The 24,033-nt window shown below is 40.1% G+C and overlaps 1 protein-coding gene across 17 annotated transcripts in view; it reads left to right on the top strand.

The window, feature by feature from the left end:
• Positions 1-986: 986 nt before the first annotated feature.
• FAM184A (family with sequence similarity 184 member A) overlaps positions 987-24,033 on the top strand; it is a 121,374-nt gene continuing 98,327 nt past the window's right edge. For 13 of the 17 annotated variants that reach the window (XR_010116523.1, XM_055262748.2, XM_055262747.2 and 10 more), the window contains exon 1: positions 992-1,600. Coding sequence is in view for 16 of the 17 variants with exons in the window: in XM_055262748.2 (XP_055118723.2) it covers positions 1,433-1,600 (168 nt within the window). In the remaining variant the exon portion in view is untranslated. Of the gene's footprint in view, positions 1,601-24,033 lie in introns of all 17 variants that reach the window. The other 4 variants (XM_055262744.2, XM_063620684.1, XM_055262742.2 and 1 more) reach the window with 2 other exon arrangements.

Genomic DNA, 24,033 nt, shown 5'->3' with positions numbered 1-24,033 from the left:
CTCCAGTTTGTTAATATTCTCAGATTTATATTTTGGCTACTTGCATGCTAAAAAGAAATCACATAGAGTTGGGGAATCTGGTTCTGCAAAGCTGCGTGCAGATAAGATTTTTTTAAAAACAGGTACAATTCTATGTTTTTAAAGTATTATCCATGCCCTAAAATGACTCACATGCTTCAATGCAGGATACAAAAACTTTTTTAAAAAATCATTTGACTTGCAGGAGTAGAGATAAGAGAAAATCAGTAGGGAATAACACATTTAGGAAGGCGAAAATGCACAAGTTATGACACATTTTGGCCCAGCTCCAAATCCTTAAAGCACTGATGTCTTGTTCCATCTTGTTTTTTTCACCATTACTTTCACTACGATCCTATTCTTACTTATTTCCAGCCAAGTAGTTTCATATCTATTTGTCTTGGGCTCCACCGGGGGAAAGTAGCTATGCGGTGCTCCACCAGCTGACTGAAAAGGAGTGTTCCCTCCACACATACACTCAGCACTGAACTGGGAGCAGTGGCCGGGCACTCGGGGTGGAGGGGGGCGGCTAAGACAGTGTCACGATCAGTTGTGTGCCATTGGAAGGAAGGTCAGGGCAGGGAATCCTCGCTACTTCACTACTCATGTCTCTGGATTGGGCTTGCCTCTCTTCTTGGGGAAGAGCCACTTCTTGGGGCCCTGCACACACGAGGACGCATGTGGAAAGGGTCTGTAAATCGACACCCGTTCTGCTAACCGAGGGTGACTAAGGTACTGTCTTCTTGGGGATAATTTTTTTTTACGTCAGGCCTCACGCGCGCTACACGGGGATCGCCGCCAGAGCTGGGCTGCCGGGTCCCCGCCACACGGGGGAAGCAGTGGCGGCACGGTCCCGGATCGACCTCGCGAGGCGCCCGCACTGGCTGCGGGGTTGCGGGACTGGCGGCGGTGGCAGAGCGGGGCGGGGCTTGGCTGCGGGGAAATGACGTCGCCGCCCCCGCGCGCGCCCTGGTAACGGCGGCTCCCGCGTCCTCCTCCATGTCCCCGCCTACCCCCGCCGCAGCCCGCCCAGTCTCCTCCTACCTCCGCAGCCTCGCCGAGTCCTAGGTGCGGGCTGCGAGCGGGACCCGCGGAGCTGCGCTGTCCTCGACGCCTCCGCCGGCCGCGGGCTGAGGAGCCAGCAAGAGCTGGCCCGGCCCCTGCTGCCGCCGCCCATCCCCAGGCATCTGCCCTGCGCCGTTGTCCCAGCGGCTTCGGGCCGGCGGGACCGCCCCGTCCCTTCCAGGGGTGACCCGGGGGTCGCGGGCGGGACGGCGCCTGCGGCCGAGTCTAGGGGGCGCCGGGTGTCGGGTCCGGAAGCGGCCGCCTCGACTCTTGCCTCGCGGGCGTCGTTGCTCCGCGGGCCGGCCTCCACGCGCGGGGACAGGTGCCCCGGCTGGGGTCTGTCGGGAAGATGGCGACCCCGGGCATGAGCTGGCAGCAGCACTATTACGGCGGCTCGGCGGCCGGGGCGGCCAAATTCGCGCCCTCGCCGGCCACCGCACAGCTGGCTGGGCACAGCATGGACTACAGCCAGGAGATGCACCTGAAAATGAGCAAGAAAATCGCCCAGCTCACCAAGGTAAGGCGGGCAGCGGCGGGGCGGGTGGCGACCCCGTGCGGGCCGCGCCGGACTCACCTGTCTCCCCGGGAGGCAGTGCGCCCTGCGCCCGCAGCGAGGGGAACTCGACTCCTCCGCCGAAGCAACAGCCGGAGACACCTCCAAAACCCTGCAAACTTTGGTGGAACGCTGGCAACATAAATTTAAACTAGACAGCACAGCGGCACGGTGCGCGTAAGGGACTTGCACCTCCTTGCCCTTTAGGGCTAAACCAGCACAGAGCAAATTAGGATTTAGTTCCTTTATTCCACAATACTAAATCACTTTACTGTTGCTCCCATGCATCTGCCAGGGCTCTACGAGGCATCACACTACGGTACCATTTGAAGTACTGTACCGTATTTACCTAATATGACTCGGAATTAAACAGTATCTTACTGGTTACTCAGTTAAGCGGAGAATCAACTTTCAGAGGAATGTAGGAGGGTAAAACATACCTTGAGTGCCAATTTGGGGCATTTAATGAGTCATTCCTTATCCTGACAAAATGTCAAACAAGGCTTATTAGATGAATCTCACACTGTGCCTGCATCTAGTTCAATGTTTGTCTATCGAAGGATAATTTTCAAAGAGCAGATAGCCTTCAAATTCGGCCACGTGTAGTTTAGGACTGTACCTAATTTAGGTGAACTTTTTTTTCTTTCTTTTTTTTGAGACGGAGTCTCGCTCTGTCTCCCAGGCTGGAGTGCAGTGGCGCAATCTCGGCTCACTGCAAGCTCCGCCTCCCGGGTTCAAGCCATTCTCCTGCCTCAGCCTCCCAAGTAGCTGGGACTACAGGCGCCCACCACCAGGCCCGGCTAATTTTTTGTGTTTTTAGTAGAGACGGGGTTTCACTGTGTTAGCCAGGATGGTCTTGATCTCCTAACCTCGTGATCAGCCCGCCTCGGCCTCCCAAAGTGCTGGGATTACAGGCGTGAGCCACCGCGCCTGGCCGGTGAACTTTTTTTCTAATTTAATAAATGTTGATAATAAGAAGGAATTGGTATCTGTGAAGCAAGGGCAATTCATATTTGTTATGTTGCTCTGCTTAGAGCTCACCAGCAATCTAGCAATACCTATCGGTAAGAAGTGATTTGTGGTGTCTGAAAGTTAAGAAAGGTGATATACCTTAATGTGTTTAAGCTGTCTCCTAACAGCTTGTTAGGAGAGTTGCTATGCTGAAGAGAGATGGGCATCGTGGGGGTTACTGCTAGATAGCCTCTGCGTCTGACTCAACTCTAAAGTTCTCATATAATCCCATTGCTGGTTGGCACTTTTGAGAGAGTGAAGTAAGACATGAGATTCGGAAGAGAGGAAAGGAAGGAAATAGGAGGGAAAAAAGGATGAAAAAAGAATAAAAAGATTTTAGTGAAGAAATGTGATTGAGGATAGAAAAGATAACATAAAAGGACTACAAAAGGAGAGCACAAATGGAAGAGCAAAAGAAAAGTTACAGGTACATAACAGTAAAACTCAACGTCTTGTGAAGTTTTCTTTTTTGTCTTTTGTTTTATCTCAGCACTGTCTCAGAAGTTGTTGTGTGTGCGGTGTTTTGTTTCCTTTTTTGTCGGAGTATTGCATTCGGAGAAATGAAGATCTAAGAAGGAATGATAGTAGTGTATCATCAGAACATTTACACATTTGGAGTCTAAAAGCCAGGTTTCCTGCACTAGTGTTTGATCTTCCGAATACTGATGTCCTGAATGAAGCACATGAATATTTATTCTGATTTTCTCTTATGATGTGTCCATAACATCCACTGTTCTCATTTTAGATGTAACCCTTTAGAGCCCTACTGTAAGTAATAGGAAAACTCAGTAAATTGGTAGTAGGACTGTGTTCTGTTTAACAAATGCTGTTGCTCTTCAGTACATTTTTTTCTTTCTACTTAACACTTTTTCAGTTTCCTGTTCTTTTATCAGAAAAAAATAAGTCAGCACCACTGGTAAAGGTAGGTGTATTGATTGGAAGCTGGTATTTTCTCCCATTACATTACCCACCTCATATCTAATGAGACAAGAGGGTGCTCTCAGGCCAGTGCTCTCACACCACTTGAATGCCTCATCTGATCTTTAATGAGTGTTACTTGGACTCTCTGGTTTTGTGTTTGTAGTTACAGTCTCTAAACACTCTCCACCCCCTCTGCTAAGTACTTAAGATATTTAATCCTTCATACTAGGTTTCTCAGTGTCACACTATTGACATTTTGGACTGGATAATTCCTTGTTGATTGTGGGATATCCTGTGCATTATAGGATGTTTAGCAGCATCCCTGGCACTGCTAAGTGGGTACTAGTAGCTGCTCTCACCCACCTACCCCCAGTCATGACAATAAACATGCCTCCAGATATTACCAAATTTTCGCAGGAGGGGGCAGGGTAGCTGAGACAGAATCATTCCAATTAAGAACCATTGACATATACTGAAATATCAAGGGATTATCCCGGCTTTATTTACTAAGGCCTGAGAATGAAACAGTTTGATAATAGGACTCTGTTGGAGCCAACATCTTTCTGTTTCTACAAACATGTAAGACTTGCTTTCTTTATACACCATTTTGAAAGTTGTCAAATTTTACAGTCATATACACTTATTGTAAATACTATACCATAAGCATGACATCATGAGTGTATATAAACATAGAGAGCGAGGGACTGTTATGAACTTTACTACTTATCTGCCATATAGAATTTTTACTCATGAAGAGTTTATTCATATTAGCAGAGGTGTGTTCCAACTATGGTTGGAACTTGACAATGGCTAATATTTCATAATTGTACACTGTAAACATAACAATTAAAGTTGGATTTTATTTCTTTTGGAAAGAAGTCAATAGAACTCAACTCTTCAGCATTATAGCAGCAGCACACTTAAGAGCAGTGTGGGAACCTGACACACTGAGTTAAAATTCTCACTCCACCTCTTACTACTATTGTGACCTTGAGCAAGCCATTAAACACTGAGCCTCAGTTTCCTAATCTTTAAAATAGGGATGATAATACCTATTTTACAGAGTTGTAGCGGCACATAGTAGGCTCTTCATTCAGGCTGTCACTCACTGAAAAGGCATATACTAATATGAGTATTAATAAAATATGGATATTTTAAAAATGTTTCTCTCCTTTTAAACCATTCTGCATTTAACAGCGTTGTATGATAGTGTACTTATTTTGAGGGTTTTCTGCTAAACTCTTTAAAAATGTATATATAGTAGTAGTTTTTTCTCCTTCGAATATCAAAGTTTAAAGGTTTCACATTTATTCTGCATTGTGGTGGAATGTACTGAAAATACATTGTGCATGTTTCAAAGATTTGGCTGGCTATGAAAGGATAAGCATGAAAAGTAATATATATTATAATTTTGCCCATAGCGAAGCTCAATATATTTTTAACTAAAAAGCAGTCTTTGCTGTATGCATATTTGTTCATATCCTATTTCCTAAGAGCCTAACATAGCTGCCTTCTCATGGTAAGGAGAACACCAATTCTTTAAGCACTTTTTATGTAAGGGAGACTTTGGGAAATGTTACAGATACAGCAGGGAGCAAGACACAGTCTCTGCCTTTTAAAGGAAGTCTAGCATATTTGGGTCACTCATGTCAAGTTTTAAGAACTAATGTTAGATTCTTGAGCTATGTTATAGCAAGTTTCTGCAAATGTTAATGGCTGAACTATCTCAAGATAGGCAGTGAAGCTGGATGGATTCAATTATGTTTTATAAGACCACATTTGTATACTTCTGTGCTCTCCACTGTGTTGACTTTTCAGGATATCAGGTTGAAAAGCAGGCCTTGTGGGATGTAATTATAAAAGATTTTTTTTGTCACTTTCAAATTACTTTTTTTCCCTTTTTGTCTCTTTCGATTTACTGTTTGAGACTGGTTCATCCTCTGCCATGGATTAACTTAATTTTTCTGGTTGCTCTTAGATAATACAAATCATCCTTCAGTAACAAAGTCACAAAAGTCTCAATTTGATTATTAAAATTAAAATGCCCAGTACCAACAAGTAAAAACTGCAGACCAAGCCTGAAATAAAGATGAAGCTTCTCCCTTAACTGGTCTCTTGCTCTGTCTCTTGCAAGGGGGAAACCAGTAACTGGGGAAGCGGGTATTATTGCCTTTTTACTTCTTACCTGGTTTTTCTACTCTTCCTGCTTTGTCTTGCCAGTTCTGGTTTCTCACCCTCCCAAAGTTGGACAAGGAAGAAGTGAAAAGAGTAAAGAGGGGCAGCAAACTTTCACTTGATTAGTGAAGAAGCTAGCTGGTGATCTAGTTTCAGTGCTTTTGTAGCCGTTGCAGATGTTTAAAGCTTATTCTTTCACTGGTGAATCCTCTACCTCCCACCTCAGTGGCTGTAGATTTTCACCTCAATTCCTTGACAGTGAGAGTTCCCTTATGCTCTGATTGGTTGCTTACTCCTTCCTCAGCCTCTTGGAGCTAGCAGTACCTTCACCTCCACTTTGCTGAGGTCTCTGCAAACTCTAGATACCCCTCTTGCATGGACTTGTGTGATCCTACCCCAGGTTGTTCACTCTTCCGTAGACGCCACATAGGGAACACTCATTCTTTGCACAAACTCTGCCAGTGGTCCCAGTTCAGCCCTCTCTGTTGTTCTCACATGCCTCTTCATGCAGCTTCTCATGCTTTAGATTTTCCAGGGATTAATCAGGTACCAGGTTAGCATGTTCTTCAGAGTGCTTGAGGCACATGTCAAGTTCTTCAAGTCATTTACCCAAAGCCTTTTTCCCTAGGCTTTAGGTGTGAGACAGCATCTTCCACCCTTCCCCCTTGAAGACACAGGCCCCTGTTACCACAGCTCTGCCCAGGGAAATCTCTGAAACCTACTCTGTAATCTTCTTGAAGCGCCACCTCACTAGTGGTGAGGGTAGAAAGTAACACATCTCAGCACTCTTGTTTAGACTGCCTCTTGACATTTTCGAGAATGTTCTGGCAGCTGCTTTGGAATGTCATTTCTATTGTCTTTGGTTCTCAGCAGAAACTTCCCTTTTAATACCTTGTTATGTTAGCTGCTTATCAAATGCCTCTTTAGTTGATTGCACTTTTGATACAGAGTCTGTTTATCACTTAACTAGTATAGACATAACTAATATATGGTACAGTGTAAGTTCCCAAACAGCAGGAAGTAGTTTCTTTTGTGTTTTCTGTGCTTAGCACCAAGTCCTCTTATTTAATACCCAGCTTATGGCTCTTCTACTGAAACTGTCCTAACCAACTACCCTTGTTGGGCTTTCCTTGCTGTGCATTAGCATTGATTGTTGGTACCTCTTACTTGATTCTTAATAATGCAAACTTGCAAATACTGTTTATTGTGTTTATAAATATACTTTGTTTTTGTAATTTGACTGTAAGGTTCTCCGCTCTAGGGACTGTATCTTTTATTTCATGTAACCTTAATATGAATAGTTTGCACATAGGACCAAAGCTTAATAAGTATTTACTGAAGAAGATGGTGGTCATAATGATACAGCAAGTAATTTTGTTATACAGCAGAGAAAGACAGTACTTTTTAGGAATTGTATCTGCTACTCTTTTGGGTTAATGATAGATCATTTCAACTGAGTTAAATTATTCCTAAATATTTAAATATTTATTGACTGCCCTTTAAACCGCTTCAAAAAGCTATTTCATTTCTTAATATATTTTTGATGTAAAAAATAAAAATATAACGTTCTTTGTCTACATTATAAGTATTTGTCACTTCAAAATGAAGGTAATTAATATACTAGGTTCTTAGCAAATATAAAAAAGCCTTGTGATCAGTCATTTTATACTAACTCTGCTTTTACTATATCCAAAACCAGAATGTGTTTATATAACACCAAAACCAGTGAATTTTTCAAATAATACTATTTTCTCTACATGAAATAAATGATTTTTCACTAATTGGTTTGTTTGAATTATCTAGATACTCTTTTCATAATAATTCTGTGTTGCTTATGACTTGAGTCTTTGAACAAGAATGGTAAGTGGCCTCATAAAACATAGCAATTGGCTGCGTTTCACCTTAGCACTGGTGCATGCCAAATGCAGCATCTCTTTTTCTTTGTTACATTGCAGCTTTGCCATGCTGTTATGCAGTGGCTTGGATGTAATCTTTTAGTCGTAGTTGAGTGGTTTGGATTAATTTGTTGCGTTTTACTAATGGACACAAAAGCATAGTATCCTATTAATTAATTGGTCACAAACTTATAAAGGCACTTCCTTTAGAGTTAAAGATTTAGAGTTAAAGGTTAAAGGTTTAGGTTGGGTGCCCTGGCTCACGCCTACAGTTCCAGCACTTTGGGAGGCCAAGGCAGGCAGATCACTTGAGGCCATGAGTTCGAGACCAGCCTGGCCAACATGGTGAAATCCGTCTTTACAAAAAATACAAAAAATTAGCTGGTGTGAGGCCGGGCGCGGTGGCTCACGCTTGTAATCCCAGCACTTTGGGAGGCCGAGGCGGGCGGATCACGAGGTCAGGAGATCGAGACCACGGTGAAACCCCGTCTCTACTAAAAATACAAAAAAATTAGCCGGGCGTGGTGGCGGGCGCCTGTAGTCCCAGCTACGCAGAGAGGCTGAGGCAGGAGAATGGCTTGAACCCGGAAGGCGGAGCTTGCAGTGAGCCGAGATTGCACCACTGCACTCCAGCCTGGGCGACAGAGCGAGACTCCGTCTCAAAAAAAAAAAAAAAAAATTAGCTGGTGTGGTGGTGGGTGCTTGTAATCCCAGCTTCTTGGGAGGCTGAGGCACAAGAATTGCTTGAACCTATGAGGCGGAGGTCGCAGTTGAGATCATGCCACTGCACTCCAGCCTGAGTGACAGAGCAAGACTGTCTCAAAAAAAAAAAAAAAAAAAAAAAAAGATTAAAGGTTTAGACTTTAGACTGTGACCAGGCTGACCGTCTCATTTTATAGGTATAGAAGGTGTGAGGGCTCGGTGCCATTTGAAGATTACTCAACCTGGACTCACATTCAGGTCTCTAGATTGGTCTAGGCGGGGGTGGCCACACTAACAGGCCTCTTTTCCCTGTGTCTACCTTCTTTCTAATATTACTTATTCAATAAGAGACCACAGAGTTATTGTTTTTCTATGTTGGAACCATGTTTTACTTACCATCTGAATCAAATTCGATAAGGGTGAAACCAACCCGTGTCTCCTCTGTATACTTACTGTAGAACTTTCTGGGTTTATAGGTTGTATATTTTGCATACTATGACTTGGTCACTTTGTAACAGAGGTTTATTGTGTGTGCTGTCAGCTAAATGTCATAATATTTTCATGTTTTTATTAACAGGTTTAGTCATTCCAAACTGAAACATATTTAAAATAACATTAACTTAGAGACTGCCATACTTGGTGTGAAAATTACTACTATGGTTATTTTAAATGTCTTTCTTTTGACTGCTTTCATTCTTGGTTAGATTATTGCTTAGACCCCATTCCTAAACGCAGTAAATTGCAAGTTTTCCAGTTTTTATCTACTTCACTATCTGTTTTGTTTATGAAAATCCTTTGCTAGCCTCTAATCACCAGTCCTAAAAAGTGTTATGAAAGATAAAGATTCAGCAGGAATATGTGACTGGAGTAATTTCTTCATTTTAATTAATAAGTTCCCTATACTTTAACCTTTAAAATTGTGATATTTTTGAAAATTTATTATCTCTTAAATGTGAGATGGGAATGAAGAATAACCTGGGTCTATAAAGCTAATTAGTTTGTGGAAGAAAATAGGTAATGGGGGCCAGGGGAGTGTTGATAAAATACTGTTATTTTGCGCTTTCAATTTATCTTTTGAGTTTTTTTTTTTAAGAAAATCTTTATAAGCATTCAAATAAATTTGAATATTATGCCATGAAATGGAAAGGATGTGAATGACAGGAGTTCGTAACGCCATTCTTTTTATTCACCACAGGAAGTTTCTATCCTGCAGGCCACTTTAGAATGTAAAGGACATTAAGTAAATGTGAGAATCGGTGCCCCATGTCCCTTTTTTGGAGATAGACACCTATGGGAGACAAACACTAACTGATTTCAGGATTAGATAAATAGATAAATACAAACAGCAACATTGAGATCCCGTCTCTACTTTTTAAAAAATAAAAATAAAGAGAAACAATGTTATAAATGGTAGTTTGATATGGGGGAATCATATCAAACTATTAGGTTTATATTTCATATGTCAAGTGTGGTCTAAACCATAGGGGACTTTTTAGATTGACCCAGAGACTTAATGGTCCTTCAAAATATTGGAAAATATTCTTTGACGGCCAATCAATTAATATATAAAAATGAATTTTTGAAACAATGATATTTGCAAGTTGGAGATTGCCAGTTGTATTTTGGTATGCTTAACATTTAAGACCAAAGCAAATATTTTAGAAAATCTCTGATTCTTAACTTTTAACTAAATTACATCAGTGAAGAACTGTCACTTGTAGCCTTATTTCACCAAGGATTACATCTTTCTTTTCTACCAAAACTTCAACGAGAATGTATAAAAAGTAGTGAAGTTGAATATATGATTTTTTATCCTGTATCTTACAGTATTATCTTGAGATGTAAATGGAAGCTGAAACTATCAAAGGATCTATAGTACATGGAAAAACAAGACTTAGTGATTAACAATCATATGTGGGATTTGGATATTTTAGACTTGGCTACCATGTGCTACCTCATTTAATTGTAAAGGAGATAGTACTTCTAATGATTTTTTAAATTGCTAATTCTGTATTTCCATATTTATATGTACCATCTCTATACTGAAGTTTGAGGAAGTTGGAAAGTAAAACATTTCATCTATAAAGTGTATTACTAATATTTAAATTATCAATAAAATTGATAATTTTAGTAAAATAATAGGGTAAATTCCTATTTATGCTAAATTATTACAGAATGAATAATTTTAGTTAACTAGAAGTTTCCATAGGGGTTAATAAGTTTTCACTTTCTAATATAGTATTCCTACATTTACATCATACCATTCATATATCACACTGGAGTTCTTCATCAGCTCCAGATCATTGTTAGGATCATCAGTGCATATATAGGAAATTGGACCAAACTTACGCTAGTCGTATTAGGCCAAACCCATGAATGCTGATATTTAATTTCTGAATAAATTGTTACTTGCCCTTTTACTTGTCATGTCTTTCTTACTTATAAAATGAAGTGCCGCATTTGAATATTTACAAATTCCAGACATTGGCCTTGGTGGTTGAGCAGATTTTGTTTATTCTGGCGAATGTGTGTCTGTGTGTTCACAGGTATTTGCATTTTTCATCCTGTAGCTCCTTAAGCACAGTTTTAAAGATTCTCATTTCTTTCAGAGAACATTTTATGACTAAAATACTAAATAGTATTCTTTGCCTACTTTTAGATGTTTCGCCTCCTGAATTTTGGGAGGAAGGTGTGTGTGTGTGTGTGTTTAATGGCCTACTCAGAGTAATAAAATATACTTAGATATGACCAAAGTAGAATATATAGGTCTATGTGTTTGGTAAACTTGTCGAATGCCTACTGTATGAAAGACACTGTGCTTGGTACTATTAATTATTTAATACTATTTATTATTCCATTTCAGACTATATATTTAGGTTGGCGCAAAAGTAATTGTGGTTTTGGCCTTTATTTTCAATGGCAAAAACCTCAGTTGCTTTTGTGCCAACCTAATACTTCACATATTTTTTCCAATGGACTTGAGAAAATGTAACTGGAATATATTAATCATATATTTTTATTACAACATATTTATCAGTACATTAATTCTGAGAAATTTTAAATGTGTAATCATGGGCAAATTTTTCTATTTGGTTTCGTTCTTTTTGGGTAGAACTTATGCTTTTCTTGGATAAAGAAACTATACTGATGCCTTCTAAATTCTCTAATAAGGTTTTGATGCCTCAGTTGACATATTCTGGTTACAAATCTCTAATATATTTGGCTGGGGGGTAGAGCGGGTAAAAGGAAATTTCAGTCTTGGAAACCCCGGAGTTAATGTGTTTGTGTTAGGTTTAGGTTTCTCATGGGCAGCCGGAGAGCCACATTGTTCCCAGAGCCAAATGGCCCAGTGAGGCAGCAGTGCCCATCATATGGGTCAGAGGTGTGGTACAGTGAGTTAGGCATTCCCTTATTTGAAGTTCACCTTCACCGCTTCCTAGTGTTCGACTTTTAATACATATTTTAACCACTCAGGGCTGTATTGTCCTCATCTGTAAAATGAGAATAACAAAGCCTACTTCGTAGAATTATTATAAAGATTAAAGGAGATAATTGATGCAGGAGAGGGGAGTCAGTTTGCACCCACTATCCCCTCCCCACTTGGTTAAGCCTCTGCTGCCATACTCTTTAATAATAAAGTAGGTTTTTAGGCCAGGCGCAGTGGCTCACACCTGTAATCCCAGCACTTTGGGAGGCCGAGGTGGGTGGATCACGCTTGAAGTCAGGAGTTCAAGACCAGCCTGGCCAACATGGTGAAACCCTGTCTCTACTAAAAATACAAAAATTAGCCGAGTGTGGTGGTGCATGCCTGTAATCCCAGCTACTCGGGAGGCTGAGGCAGGAGAATCGCTTGAACCCAGGAGGCGGAGGTTGTGGTGAGCTGAGATTGCGCCACTGCACTCCAGCCTGGGCGCACAGTGAAACTCCATCTCAAAAAAAAAACAAAAAAAACTCACACACAAAAAAAGTAGGTTTTTATATGTCTTTATTTTGTTTGTTTGTTTATTTATTTTTTAGAGATGGGGTCTGGCTATGTTGCCCAGGCTGGAGTGCAGGGGTGCCATCATAGCTTGCTGCAACCTTACACTCCTGGGGTCAAGTGATCCTTCCACCTCAGTTTTCTGAGTAGCTGGGATTATAGGTGCAAGCCACTGTGCTCAGCTGTATTTTCTTTTCTGATGGATATATAGTCTACATTGTTGGGGACCATAGCTGTCAAGTAAAGGTTGAGCAGCAAATAAAATATAGTCAGTTCTTATTATTCGTGGTAGTTGTATTCCATGGTCTAGGGAGAATACAGAGCTAGGTTCCTGACACCCTCTGGTCACAACATTTCCACCAACTGATCGATTGTTTTATGTGTGTTTCTGTTTAAAACACCTTTTAAAATATATATTGATCCATTAACAGTGAAGCCACAGCCACATATCACTATAACTCATGCCTGAACAAAGGTTATTTAACACACCTTGAGTGTTAGATTTGGGGGTTATATATAAATTTTAGCAAGTAAGATAATTTACAAATATGGAGTCCATGAGTAAAGAAGATCAACTGTATCTAAAAATGGAAGCACAACTTTGCATCTGCTGTTTTCTTAGCTCCTGCTGTTTATCAGCTATTGTTAGGGGCCTAAGTGACTATGACTCTTATTACCACCCTAAACACCCTCACATGAGTGTGACTTTGACTCTCATTATCTCAGTAAACACCCTCAGATGAAAGAGGTGGAAAGGATAATGGAGGCTGAAATACTAATCTTTTGTGTGAGTTGCCAATCACCTACAGGCCACCCTGCAATCATAAGCATGGGATAAATTCTTTCCTTGTATGTTAATTGTAATCTTCAAGATCTAAACTTGAATCTATCACATTGCCCTACATCAGAAAAAAGGAAAAAAATATGTAAATGATTCCAGGGCATGGAGCAAAACCTTTAAAAAATAATTTAGTTTAAATAAAATCTTTCATAGTCATCATTTGCCTAAAAATGTTTGCAGTTACTTCTTTTCTAGCATAAATTGTCACTGTGGGAGTCGGTTTTGTTAAAAGTCTTTGTCTAGGTACCTAAAGATAACTTGAAATCTTATACAGTTCGAGGCTATAGCACATTTGGTTGGATGTTTCTGAATTAACCTTATGCAACATACACAAAACTTTTCTGCAATTCAATTCATATCTGTCCACACTTTCTTGTTTCAACCCCCTAGTAATTATCAGAAAAAGGAACCCAGTTAAGAGTACTACTGTGATCATGAGGGAGTTAGCAAAGACAACTGTCCTGGAATAAATAACAATTTGATCTGAAGCCAAGCTCATTACTATAATATTGCTCTATTTAGGACCATGTATATCTTTGACCTTCAATCCTGAGTCACTGTTGCTATTTGCTGTCTCTATTCTTACTTTTGGATTGTGGAGCATTGCTAGAGAAAATTATGGAACTGGACTGTAGCAGCACAATGGTACCCCCAAAGATGTTCACGTTCTAATCCTAGAACCTGTGAAGATGTTATCTGACATTAGCAGATGTGGTTAGGTTAGGGATCTTGAGATGGGGAGATTATCCTTGACTATTTGGATAGGCAACTGTAATCACAAGGATCCTTCTAAGTGAAAGAGGGAGCCAAGGAACACAGGTGGCCTCTGGAAGCTGGAAAAGACAGGGAAACAAGTTCTCCCCAAGAACCTTCAGATTTTGGCCCAGTGAAACTATTTTCAGACTTCTAACCTCAGGAATTCTAAGGTTAGTACATTTGTGTTGCTTTAAGACACTTTGTGTTAAATTGTTACCACAACACAGCTCTCTACAAAATCATGTAGTCCAATTTTGTCTGATCACTCAGTATTGCTGCACTATATGATGTTGTTCTCTGTCTGAATTGTTCACAGCTGTGGACAGTGTGTCCTCTCTTCTTTCTCTGTACACATGGGATGGATAAGCTGCTATTTTACTGAAACTATCAAGCTTGACTTACTTGTCTCCAAAGATACTGGGGTCATTTATTCGTGAAAAGAACTTTCTCCTGATTCTTAGCTGCCTTAGCTCTCATGTACTGCTTTTCTATGTCTTAAGTAGATCACCCTTGACAGAGACAGATGGGAATCAAGGAAATTAAATGGGAAGCTATTGTAATAGTATTGGTGAGAAATTATGAGGGCCATGGATTAGGACAATAGTGGTAGAGAGATAGGAGATTTGAGAAATCTCAGATCTGAGGAGGAGATTTGAGAAATCTCAGATCTGAGGAGGAGATCTGAGAAATCTCAGATCTGAGGAGGAGATTTGAGAAATCTCAGCTCTGAGGAGGAGATTTGAGAAACATTTTGGAGATAAATTTGGCAGCACTTTGTGACAGTTTGTTGTAGGAGAAGATTGAGGATAACGGGTCTGTCATATACTGTGTAGTCAAGTGTTTCCTGAATGAATGAGAGAGTGAATGAGTGACTAGATGGACTAGATAGCTATTAATGTTAACTGAGATAAGAATAAAGGAAGGACATGTATTAGTTACCTATTGCTGGGTAAAAAATTATCCCCAAATTTGGCAGCTTAAAACAGCAAGTGTTTATTATCTGACACTTTTGAGATTCAGAAATCCAGGAGTCACTTAACTGAGTGGTTCTGGCTCGGCTTCTCATGAGGTTGCATTCAAGCTGCTGGCCAGGGCAATAGTCTCTGTAAAGAGTTGACTAGGGCTAGAAATTTCACTTTTGAGTTCACTCATGTGGCTGTTATTTACCATGTGGGTCTTCTTATAGTAAGTGATCTGAGGGGTGGGAAGGGAGAGAGACCAAGATGGAAGCCATAGTCTTTTCATAACATAATCACAGAATGGTGACATGTCATCATCTTTGCTGTATTCTGTTGGTTACATGGACCAACCATGGTACAGTGTAGGAAATAACTACACAAAGATTCTAATACTAGGAGATAGAGATCACTAGGAGTTATTGTGGAGGATGGTTACCCCAAGAGAAGCAAAATTGATGGGAGAGTTCTGAGAGTTTTAGTTGGCCATGTACATCTAGGTAGAAACATTTAGTAAGCACTTGGATATGTGTCTATGCTAAAGGGAGAGATCAATAGTAGAAATAAAATTGTTAAAGTCATTAGCATGTAGATGGCAATTAAAATCATGTGTAGTTGGTTGGGGCCCTAAACAGAGTAGAAAACATTTGGAATAGTTGCTGAGGAAAAGAGAAGAAAAGAGCTGACCAGAGACAGAGGAAAGCATCCATAAGACATCCAGTTGTCCCAAGAGGAATTGAAACATGGTATTTGGTATCAATTTTTTGTTGTTGTTTTTAAGAGATGGAGTCTCACTGTGTCACCCAGGCCGGAGTCCAGTGACATAGTAATAGCTTACTGCAGCTCCAAACTCCTGGACTCAAGGGATATTCCCACCTCAGCCTCTCGAACAGCTGGCATTACAGGTATGCACCACTATGCCCAGCTAATTTTTGTGTGTGTGTTTGTGTGGAGATGAGATCTTACTGTGTTTGCCAGACTGATCTTAAACTTCTGGCTTCAAGCTATCTTTCTGTGCTGGCCTCCCAAAGTGCTGGAATTACAGGTGTGAGACACCGTGCCCAGCCTCAGTTTGAATGCTTTGCAGTTTTCTGAAAGTCCTATGCAGTCCTTTGGAGAGGACTGTGGTTGAGCATATGAGGAGAAAAGCAGTCAGGTTACAAATCCAGAGCCTGAGTTTTCCTGGTAGGTGTAGCTGAAGAACTGAAGAACTGCATTTTAAGAGAATTAAAGAGCTTTTGTAGAGAGTAATTTGGTTAATGTACCATTAGTTACTGTGTAAGGAAGGAAGTGAGGTAGGATGGAGCTAATAGATTAAGAGAAAACTTAGGGATTGAGAGGACAATTGGTATGTATGAAGATAATGCCTAGAAGTTGAGGGATAAAGGCAAGGAGTGGTAGCCTGAGAGGAGGCTATATGAAGACTTCAGAGGTGGATAAGTTATAACAAGATCCGGGGTACAGTCTTGAGATTGTTAATGGGGGGGTGAAAATTATTAGAATTTTGAATCCCAAAGAACTGTAAGTCTGATATTTTGGATTCCACATGCATTTTTGAACTCTCCAAAGATAATCGGGTTGAGATGGAAGAGAGCTTTGTGAGTCTCATGGCTAAATCTACACTGATGAGGGCAGTGACCCGGAGGCTGGTTTATTACTATGACAAAGCCAGTCAACTGATAAAGCTGAATTATAGGAACAGTTATAAAATAAGAGGCATTTTTTTATTATGAGGGAAGAATACTGAGTCTAATTAATAATAGTAAATACCACTTTGGAGCAACTATTATCTGCCATTTTCTTATGCTGTTTAATTTCATCCTTGCCATAATCCCAAGAGGGTGATACTAGATTTCACCATGAAGCTGAATGTTAGAGAGGTTAAGTGACTTGCTCGAGGCCACATGCCAGAAGAGCTGGGATTGAACTGCAAACATGTTTGCAGTTCCATGTTATGAATATACACTACCATTAAAAACACTGAACATGCACATTCCTCTAGGTCATTTAAGGAAGGCATATATCAAGATAGAAACCAGTAAGACTAACTGCCTAAGACATTCTGTATTTAGATATTGGAATTTAACATGCAGTATGTTCTGCAGTCATGTGGCTAAATAATATGGAATATATAGTCTTAGAATGCAAAATCTTATTGTGCTTAGGTTTTTTTTTAAACAGCAACTAGAAAAACAGGTATTTAACAAATGTTAAACAGCACAAATTTTACAGCAGAAGGTGGTGTATTTAAGTGAGTTATTTAATTATACTGTCTTTTCTAACTGATTATTCATTTATACAAAATTTTTGCATATTTTATCATCTGAAAAATAATGAATAACATGAATAAATATACCAATATTCTCCTATTTACTAGGTATATGGATTTGTGGTGGGGGGGGGGTTTCACCTTTTTGTTGATGTTTAATCTTAAATCTGAATGACTCTTCAATCTAAATGTCTTTTAGAAAATTAACAATGAAGTTATTTAACAGAAGGAGAGATACTGTGTTAAATGTAGCCTCTAGAATTACTGTCCCTGAGGTATAGAATGTTGTTTTATTTTATTCCTGTATGTACTCTTGGGGACACAAGTCAAGCTTCAGGAGCTTGCAATCTAACAGATGTATAAGACAGAAAATACCTGAGACAGAGCAGACTTTGGCAACCTCTTAATGTTTAGCTTTATCTGAGTGAAACTGACCAACTCAGAGCATTCTGAGTCCTTTTGTTTCTCCTACCAAGTGCAACTGCATTTACCATGAGGTGGAATCAGTGGAACTAACCAATCTTTTTTTTTTTTATTTTTGAGATAGGGTCTCTCTCTGTCACCCAGGCTGGAATGCAGTGGTGTGATCACAGCTCACTGCAGCCTCAACCTTTCCAGGCGCAGGTGATCCTCCCACCTCAGCCTCCCAAGTAGCTGGGACTACAGGCTCACACCACCACACTTGGCTAATTTTTGTATTTTTTATAGAGGCTGTTACTCCAGGGTTCAAGCAATCTGCCTGCCTTGGACTCCCAACGTGCTGAGATTACAGATGTGAGCCACCATGCCAGGACAAAACTAACCAGTCTTATGTCCTGTGTACCTGGTTACAATTTCTTTGGAGGACCACATCAGTAACAACAAAAACAATTAAACTGAAAAGTGTATTGTGCGTTATTGTGTTAAGCACTATACATACATTATGCTGTTTAATCATGGTACTTCTTGAAGTAGATATTTTTCTCTTTGTTTTACCAAAAAACTCTGAGGCTTAGAGATGTTTAAAATAACTTTTTCAAAGTTATACATTTGTAAGTAAGAAGGCTAACCCTGGTCACCTCTCAAGCATATTTGTAGTCCTGTGTAAAATCTAGTTGGCTGTGTTCAAAATGGTAAGCCTAGAGTGTGTCTTGGAAGCCTCAAGCAGTTCAATCCATCTTGCCTCATATCTCTGTCTGCCTGGACCCCAGGTCCAAATGCAGGCTCCCAAAGTGTTGGGATTACAGGTGTGAGCCACTGTGCCTTGCCCCTATTTTTTTCTTTTGTTTTAATTGACAAATAATTGTAGATATTGATGGGGTACGTATGATGTTTTGATACATATAGTGTTTAGTGATCAGATCAGGGTACTTTTGTATCCTTTAACAAATCTTTCCCTATCCCTCCCTTCCTCAAGCCCTTCCCATCCTCTGTCATCACGTTTTTGTAAGTCCTTTGTAGAGCTCTTATTTCATGCTGAACAAACTTCTCTGCAGCCACACTTCTTCATAAATTACTCAGTCTCCTCACTTTAGTTGAAAAGTAGTTTAGGTGTGGTGGCCCACAGGTTGAGAGAGGATTGCTTGAGGCCAGGAGTTCAACACCAGTCTGGGCAACATAGTGAGAGCTCATCTCTACAAAAAATAAAAGAGAAAAAAAAAAAAAGAAAAAGAATTAGCCAGGCATGGTAGCACACACCTGTAGTCCCAGATACTTAGGAGGCTGAGGCAGGAGGATTGCTTGAGTCCAGGATTTTGAAGCTACAGTGAGCTGTGATTGCATCACTGCATTTCAGCCTGGATGACACAGTGTGACCTTGTCTCTATTAAAAAAAAGAAAGAAAGAAAAGTAATCCTGGCTTTCTCCTCAGGATGTTGCTTTTCCTGTAGCCTTTGCAGGTGAACACAGCTCATTTTCACACAGTTCATCAACCAAAGGTCCTAAAGATGGTAATCTTTCTTCTAGCTTTCATCTCAACTTGTAAACTATTCCTCCTTGAGGTTTAGGCCAACTAGCTCTTTTATCTATACCTTCCCCTGTTGCTTCTTAGTATTGAAGAGACATAGTCCATGGGTTCACTAACATCCTGGCTTCGCATTTCTTGACATTTTCAAATTGTGTCATCTATCTTTAATCAAGCTACTCATACACATTTCCTCTGAATCTTAAACTCCAGAACTTTCAGCCACATGGAAGGTGTATTAGTCCATTCTTGCACTGCTATAAAGAAATGCCTGAGACTGGGTAATTTATAAAGAAAAGAGGTTTAATTGGTTCATGGTTCTGCAGGTTGTACAAGAAGCATATTTGCTTCTGCTTCTGGGGAGGCCTCAGGGAGCTTTTACTCATGATGGAAGACAAAGTTGGAGCGAGGAGCTTCACATGGCCTGGAGGAAGAAAGAGAAGGGGGAGGTGCTACACACTTTTAAACAACCAGAGCTCATGAGAACTAACTCACTATACAGTACCAAGTGGGAGATGGTGCTAAACCATTAGAAACCACCCTCATGATCCAATCACCTCCCACCAGGCCCCACCTCCAACACTGAGGATTACAATCTGACAAGAGATTTGGGTGGGGACACAGATCTAAACCATGTTAGAAGGTATTAATATTTGTTGATTAAATGAATGAATGTCTTAAACTTTCAGTTCTCTCTTTTCCAAATTCTACGAATTCTTCAGTTTCTTTAGTCTTTTAGCCTCTTCATTTTCTCCCTGTTCATCATCTCTGTTTTCATTTCATTCTTTATCTGTACTAGATTGTGGGCTGTTGCTTTAGCCACTGTCTTGCCAGTACCGTTAGCTGCCTTGCCCATGTTTTTCCACTACACTTTCTAGAACTGGTAAAAGGATAATATTGACCAGATATACAGCTCGTTCCCTTTTAATATATGCCAGCAAGAAAACAGCATCCCTGTAGCCACTCCTGTAAGGCTGAGCAGGGTGAAAATAGACATGATACTAGGAGGGAAAGAATTACAGGAAAGAGCTTTGAATTGTAACTGTGATGACAGGGTCATCTAGGCTGGCCTCAAACAGTAACTAAAAACAGTACCTGGTTTTAACTAAATATCTACCAAAATCTAAACTTTAATCTAGAAGTGACTAAACACTTAGAGGCAGCAGGATTAAGTTTTTTTCTGCCAGGTAGTTACAAAGAGTCATATACACTGTGATTTGTTAGTGACCAATTTATACCTATTAAATAGAGTGGCAAGTTATAAGATAGCCTTATTTATAAAAATGCAATGGTTTGAAGTTAAAATTATACCAAACAATAGTCTTTTTGTTGAAAATATTAAAATGTGCTTTTCTGGCAAAATAATACTTGTGATGAGCGTAGATATATAAAACTCAATATAGCCATTTTCATTAATAAAGCATGTATAATTATAAACATCTGAAGTACTGGTATAATACTTTGTTTATAATAAGTGCTGAATAATTATTATACCTGACAGAATGTTTACTTATCATGTTTATAGTTGGGTGCACAGCATTTTGCTTCAAGTAATTATGTCTTTAGTCATGACCTAATTTAGACATAGATTGGAAGAAAGGGTGAAAAACTGAAATAATTCCAGTAAGTGGAGAGGATGTTAAGAAAGAAGCTTTTAAAACAAATAAGTTGGAAACCAAGCCCTGGGAAATGGTTTTGTTAGATGTGTAATGGTTTGTAAAGTTGAACTGTCAAAATAAATGGAGAACTTAATAGTGGATGTTTATTATTGGCAAAAAAATTAACTGGAAATAAAATCTCAGTAAAATAGATTGGAAGAAAAATGTGGAATGTTTATTAAAGTGAAGAGATAGACAGGTTATCAACCTTCATTCCAGTTACTTGTCGCTGCTGTGGTTATCTACTGCTATCTTTTACACCACCCAAAATTTGTATAAAACAACAACTGGCCAGGAGTGGTGTTTCACACCTATAATCCCCACATTTTGGGAGGCCGAGGTAGGAGGATTGCTTGAGTCCAGGAGTTCAAGACCAGCCTGGAGTGTGAGACCTCATCTCTACAAAAAATCAAAAAATTATCTGTGTGTGGTGGCTTATGCCTGTAGTCCCAGCTACTTGGGAGGCTGAGGTGGGAGGATTGCTTGAACCCGGGAGGTGGAGGTTGCAGTGAGCTGAGATTGTGCCACTGCACTCCAGCCTGGGCAACAGAGCAAGACCCTGTTAACAGAACAAGATCTTGTCTCAAAATAATAAATATAAGATAAAAATAAAATAACCATTATATTATGGTTCCAAATTATTGAGGTAGGAATTCAGAGAAGAGACAGCCGTGTGCTTTATTTGGAGCCTCAGAATGGAAGACTCAAATGGCTGGGTATGATTGGACCTGTGGGGATGGAAACAGCTGGAATTGGAAAATCCTCTTCCATGTTGACTTTTTTACTCATCTGGTACCTAGACCAGGATGACTCGAAATCAACTGGAATGCTAGACCAGAGGACCTGGAGGACAGTGTAGGTCTTTCTTTGTAGCTTAGGCTTTTCATAGCATGGCAGCACCTGGAGACTAAGTGTTCCAGAAACTGAGAAAGAAGCTGCCAGGCTCCTACTGACCTAGACTCAGAAGTCATTCAGTATAATTTTTGCCACATTTTATTGGTTACAAGTGAATCATTGAGGCCAGCCTAGATTTAAGAGAAGGAGAATTGCGCTGGGCACAGTGGCTCATGCCTGTAATCCCATCATTTTGGGAGATTGAGGTGGGCAGATCATCTGAGGTCAGGAGTTTGAGACCAGACTGGCCCACAGGGCAAAACCCCATCTCTACTAAAAACACAAAAAAATTAGCTAGGTGTGGTGGCACACACCTGTAATCCCAGCTACTAGGGAGGCTGAGGCAGGAGAATCGCTTGAAACCTGGAGGTAGAGGTTGCAGTGAGCCAAGATCACGCCACTGCTCTCCAGCCTGGGCGACAGAGCAAGACTCTATCTAAAAAAAAAAAAAAAAAAGAGAGAAGGCTAATTGGACTCTACTTCTTGATGAGAGAGTGACAGGTCACATTGTAGAAGAGCATGTGGGATGGGAAATATTGTGGCCATCTTTGGGAAATATAGTCTGCCACAATGTACACTTTCAGGGAATAGGGAAAAACGTTAACCCATATTTACAGTTCTTTCAGTGATTAGCCACAAAGTTTTTGTTTTTGTTTTTGTTTTTTTTTAAAGCCAGTCATTTAGAAGCGGGGGAGTTTTATACTAACTTCAGTAACACTAATGTTAATGTGTTCTGATAACCCACCACTATCAGAGCAGCCACCACAAACTTTTAGGAGAGTAAAAAAAAGAAAAACACACACAGAAGAGAGTTGGTAATGTAACGTGATATGCGTCATTAAGAAAGACCTCTCCTTTGCCATTTTCTCTTATTTTAAATTTATTTATTTATTTATATTTAGAGACAAGGTTGCCCTCTGTCACCTGGGGTGGAGTGCACAGGCTCAATCACGGCTTACTGCAGCCTCCACTTCCTGGGTTTAAGTGATCCTCCTGCTTCAGCTCCCCTGAGTAGCTGGAACTACAGGTGTGCACCACCACACCTGAATAATTAAAAAAAAAATTTTGTACAGTTGGGGGGGGGTCTCACTGTCCTGAGCATTCTGGTCTTGAACTCCTGACCTCAAGCAATCCTCTTGTCTTGGCCTCCCAAAGTGCTGGGATTACAAGCATGAGCCACTGCGCCCAGCCTTCTTTGCCATTTTAAACACAAATGTAGAATCTCTAAATTAACAGGGATGCTTTTCCTCAGTCCTATACTCAAAGAAAGAAATTCTTAGATATATGGTAGTAAGAAAGACTTTTATATTATAAGCTTAGCAGAAATTTAGAATTTACACTATATAATCATGTGCACTTTGGATATTGTCACTGCTCAGACACTTCCCAGTCTTTTACCTATTGGAACAGTAAGAAAGAGAACCATAATTTCAAGGCCATTGGATTATTACTTCCAAGATTTGGATCTTTACTTCATTAGTAATAGTGTATATGTGTGTATTTGGGCAGCAGCATTTATTGGTTTCAAGATAGACTAGATTAATTAACTCATTTATGCCTTGTGTGCCATTATTGAAATGCTAAGCATGTGAATTATTTATATCCTACAGCTCAAGGTCTGATTCCAAAAATTCAAAAAATTGCAACCTCTGGCATAAATGGGTTAATTCTTAAACATACTGTGGAATAAATTTCTCAATATGATTAAGTTCTTATTTCTATCCTCTTAGCCTGTTTGAGAAAGGGGCAGATGGTGACATGAGTAGTAGTTGTGTCAGAAAGGAAGAAAGTAACATCTTTAGTACACAGTGGTGAGTGCCCACCAGACCAGGCTTATATGGGATATAGTTCCTTGGCAGGGAGGTTCTAAGGAGGTTAGCGATCTAGTGGTTCCATTACAGAATGTTTGTGATAGTTGGGCTTTTCTTCTCTTGTCTCTTGGCTTCATTCTATCACGTATAAATGCTTGGCATGTTGTGAACATCCCAATTTACATCACTTTGGAAAGGAAGTTCCTAGTAGGCTACATGAATAGCATTAGTCTTTGGAGCTACTTGAGGATTTCAGTGAGTTGATGAACTGTGCTAGAACCATTAGAACCATGATTTAGTAGCCAGTAAATTTGATGCCCAATGCCAAGTAATGTCCATGGATAAGACAAGAAATGTATTCTAGTGAGCATAAAATGTTACTGTGGGACGGTAGAACCCTAGGTTTGTTTTGGGAAATTTCTGTCTATTTCATCTTTTACAACTGTCATCTGTACCTGGATGTCTGCTATGACCTCAGTACTATGTGTCCAAAATCTAATTAATCTTCTTCATCAGACATCACCCATATCCCAAATAACAAATAAACCAAAAACCTAGTTTCTTGTCTCAATCTAGCATTTCTGTCT

The sequence above is a fragment of the Symphalangus syndactylus genome, chromosome 2, assembly GCF_028878055.3.
Source record: "Symphalangus syndactylus isolate Jambi chromosome 2, NHGRI_mSymSyn1-v2.1_pri, whole genome shotgun sequence".
In the NCBI taxonomy this organism is placed as follows: domain Eukaryota; kingdom Metazoa; phylum Chordata; class Mammalia; order Primates; family Hylobatidae; genus Symphalangus; species Symphalangus syndactylus.
This window is presented reverse-complemented; position numbering and strand designations above follow the sequence as displayed.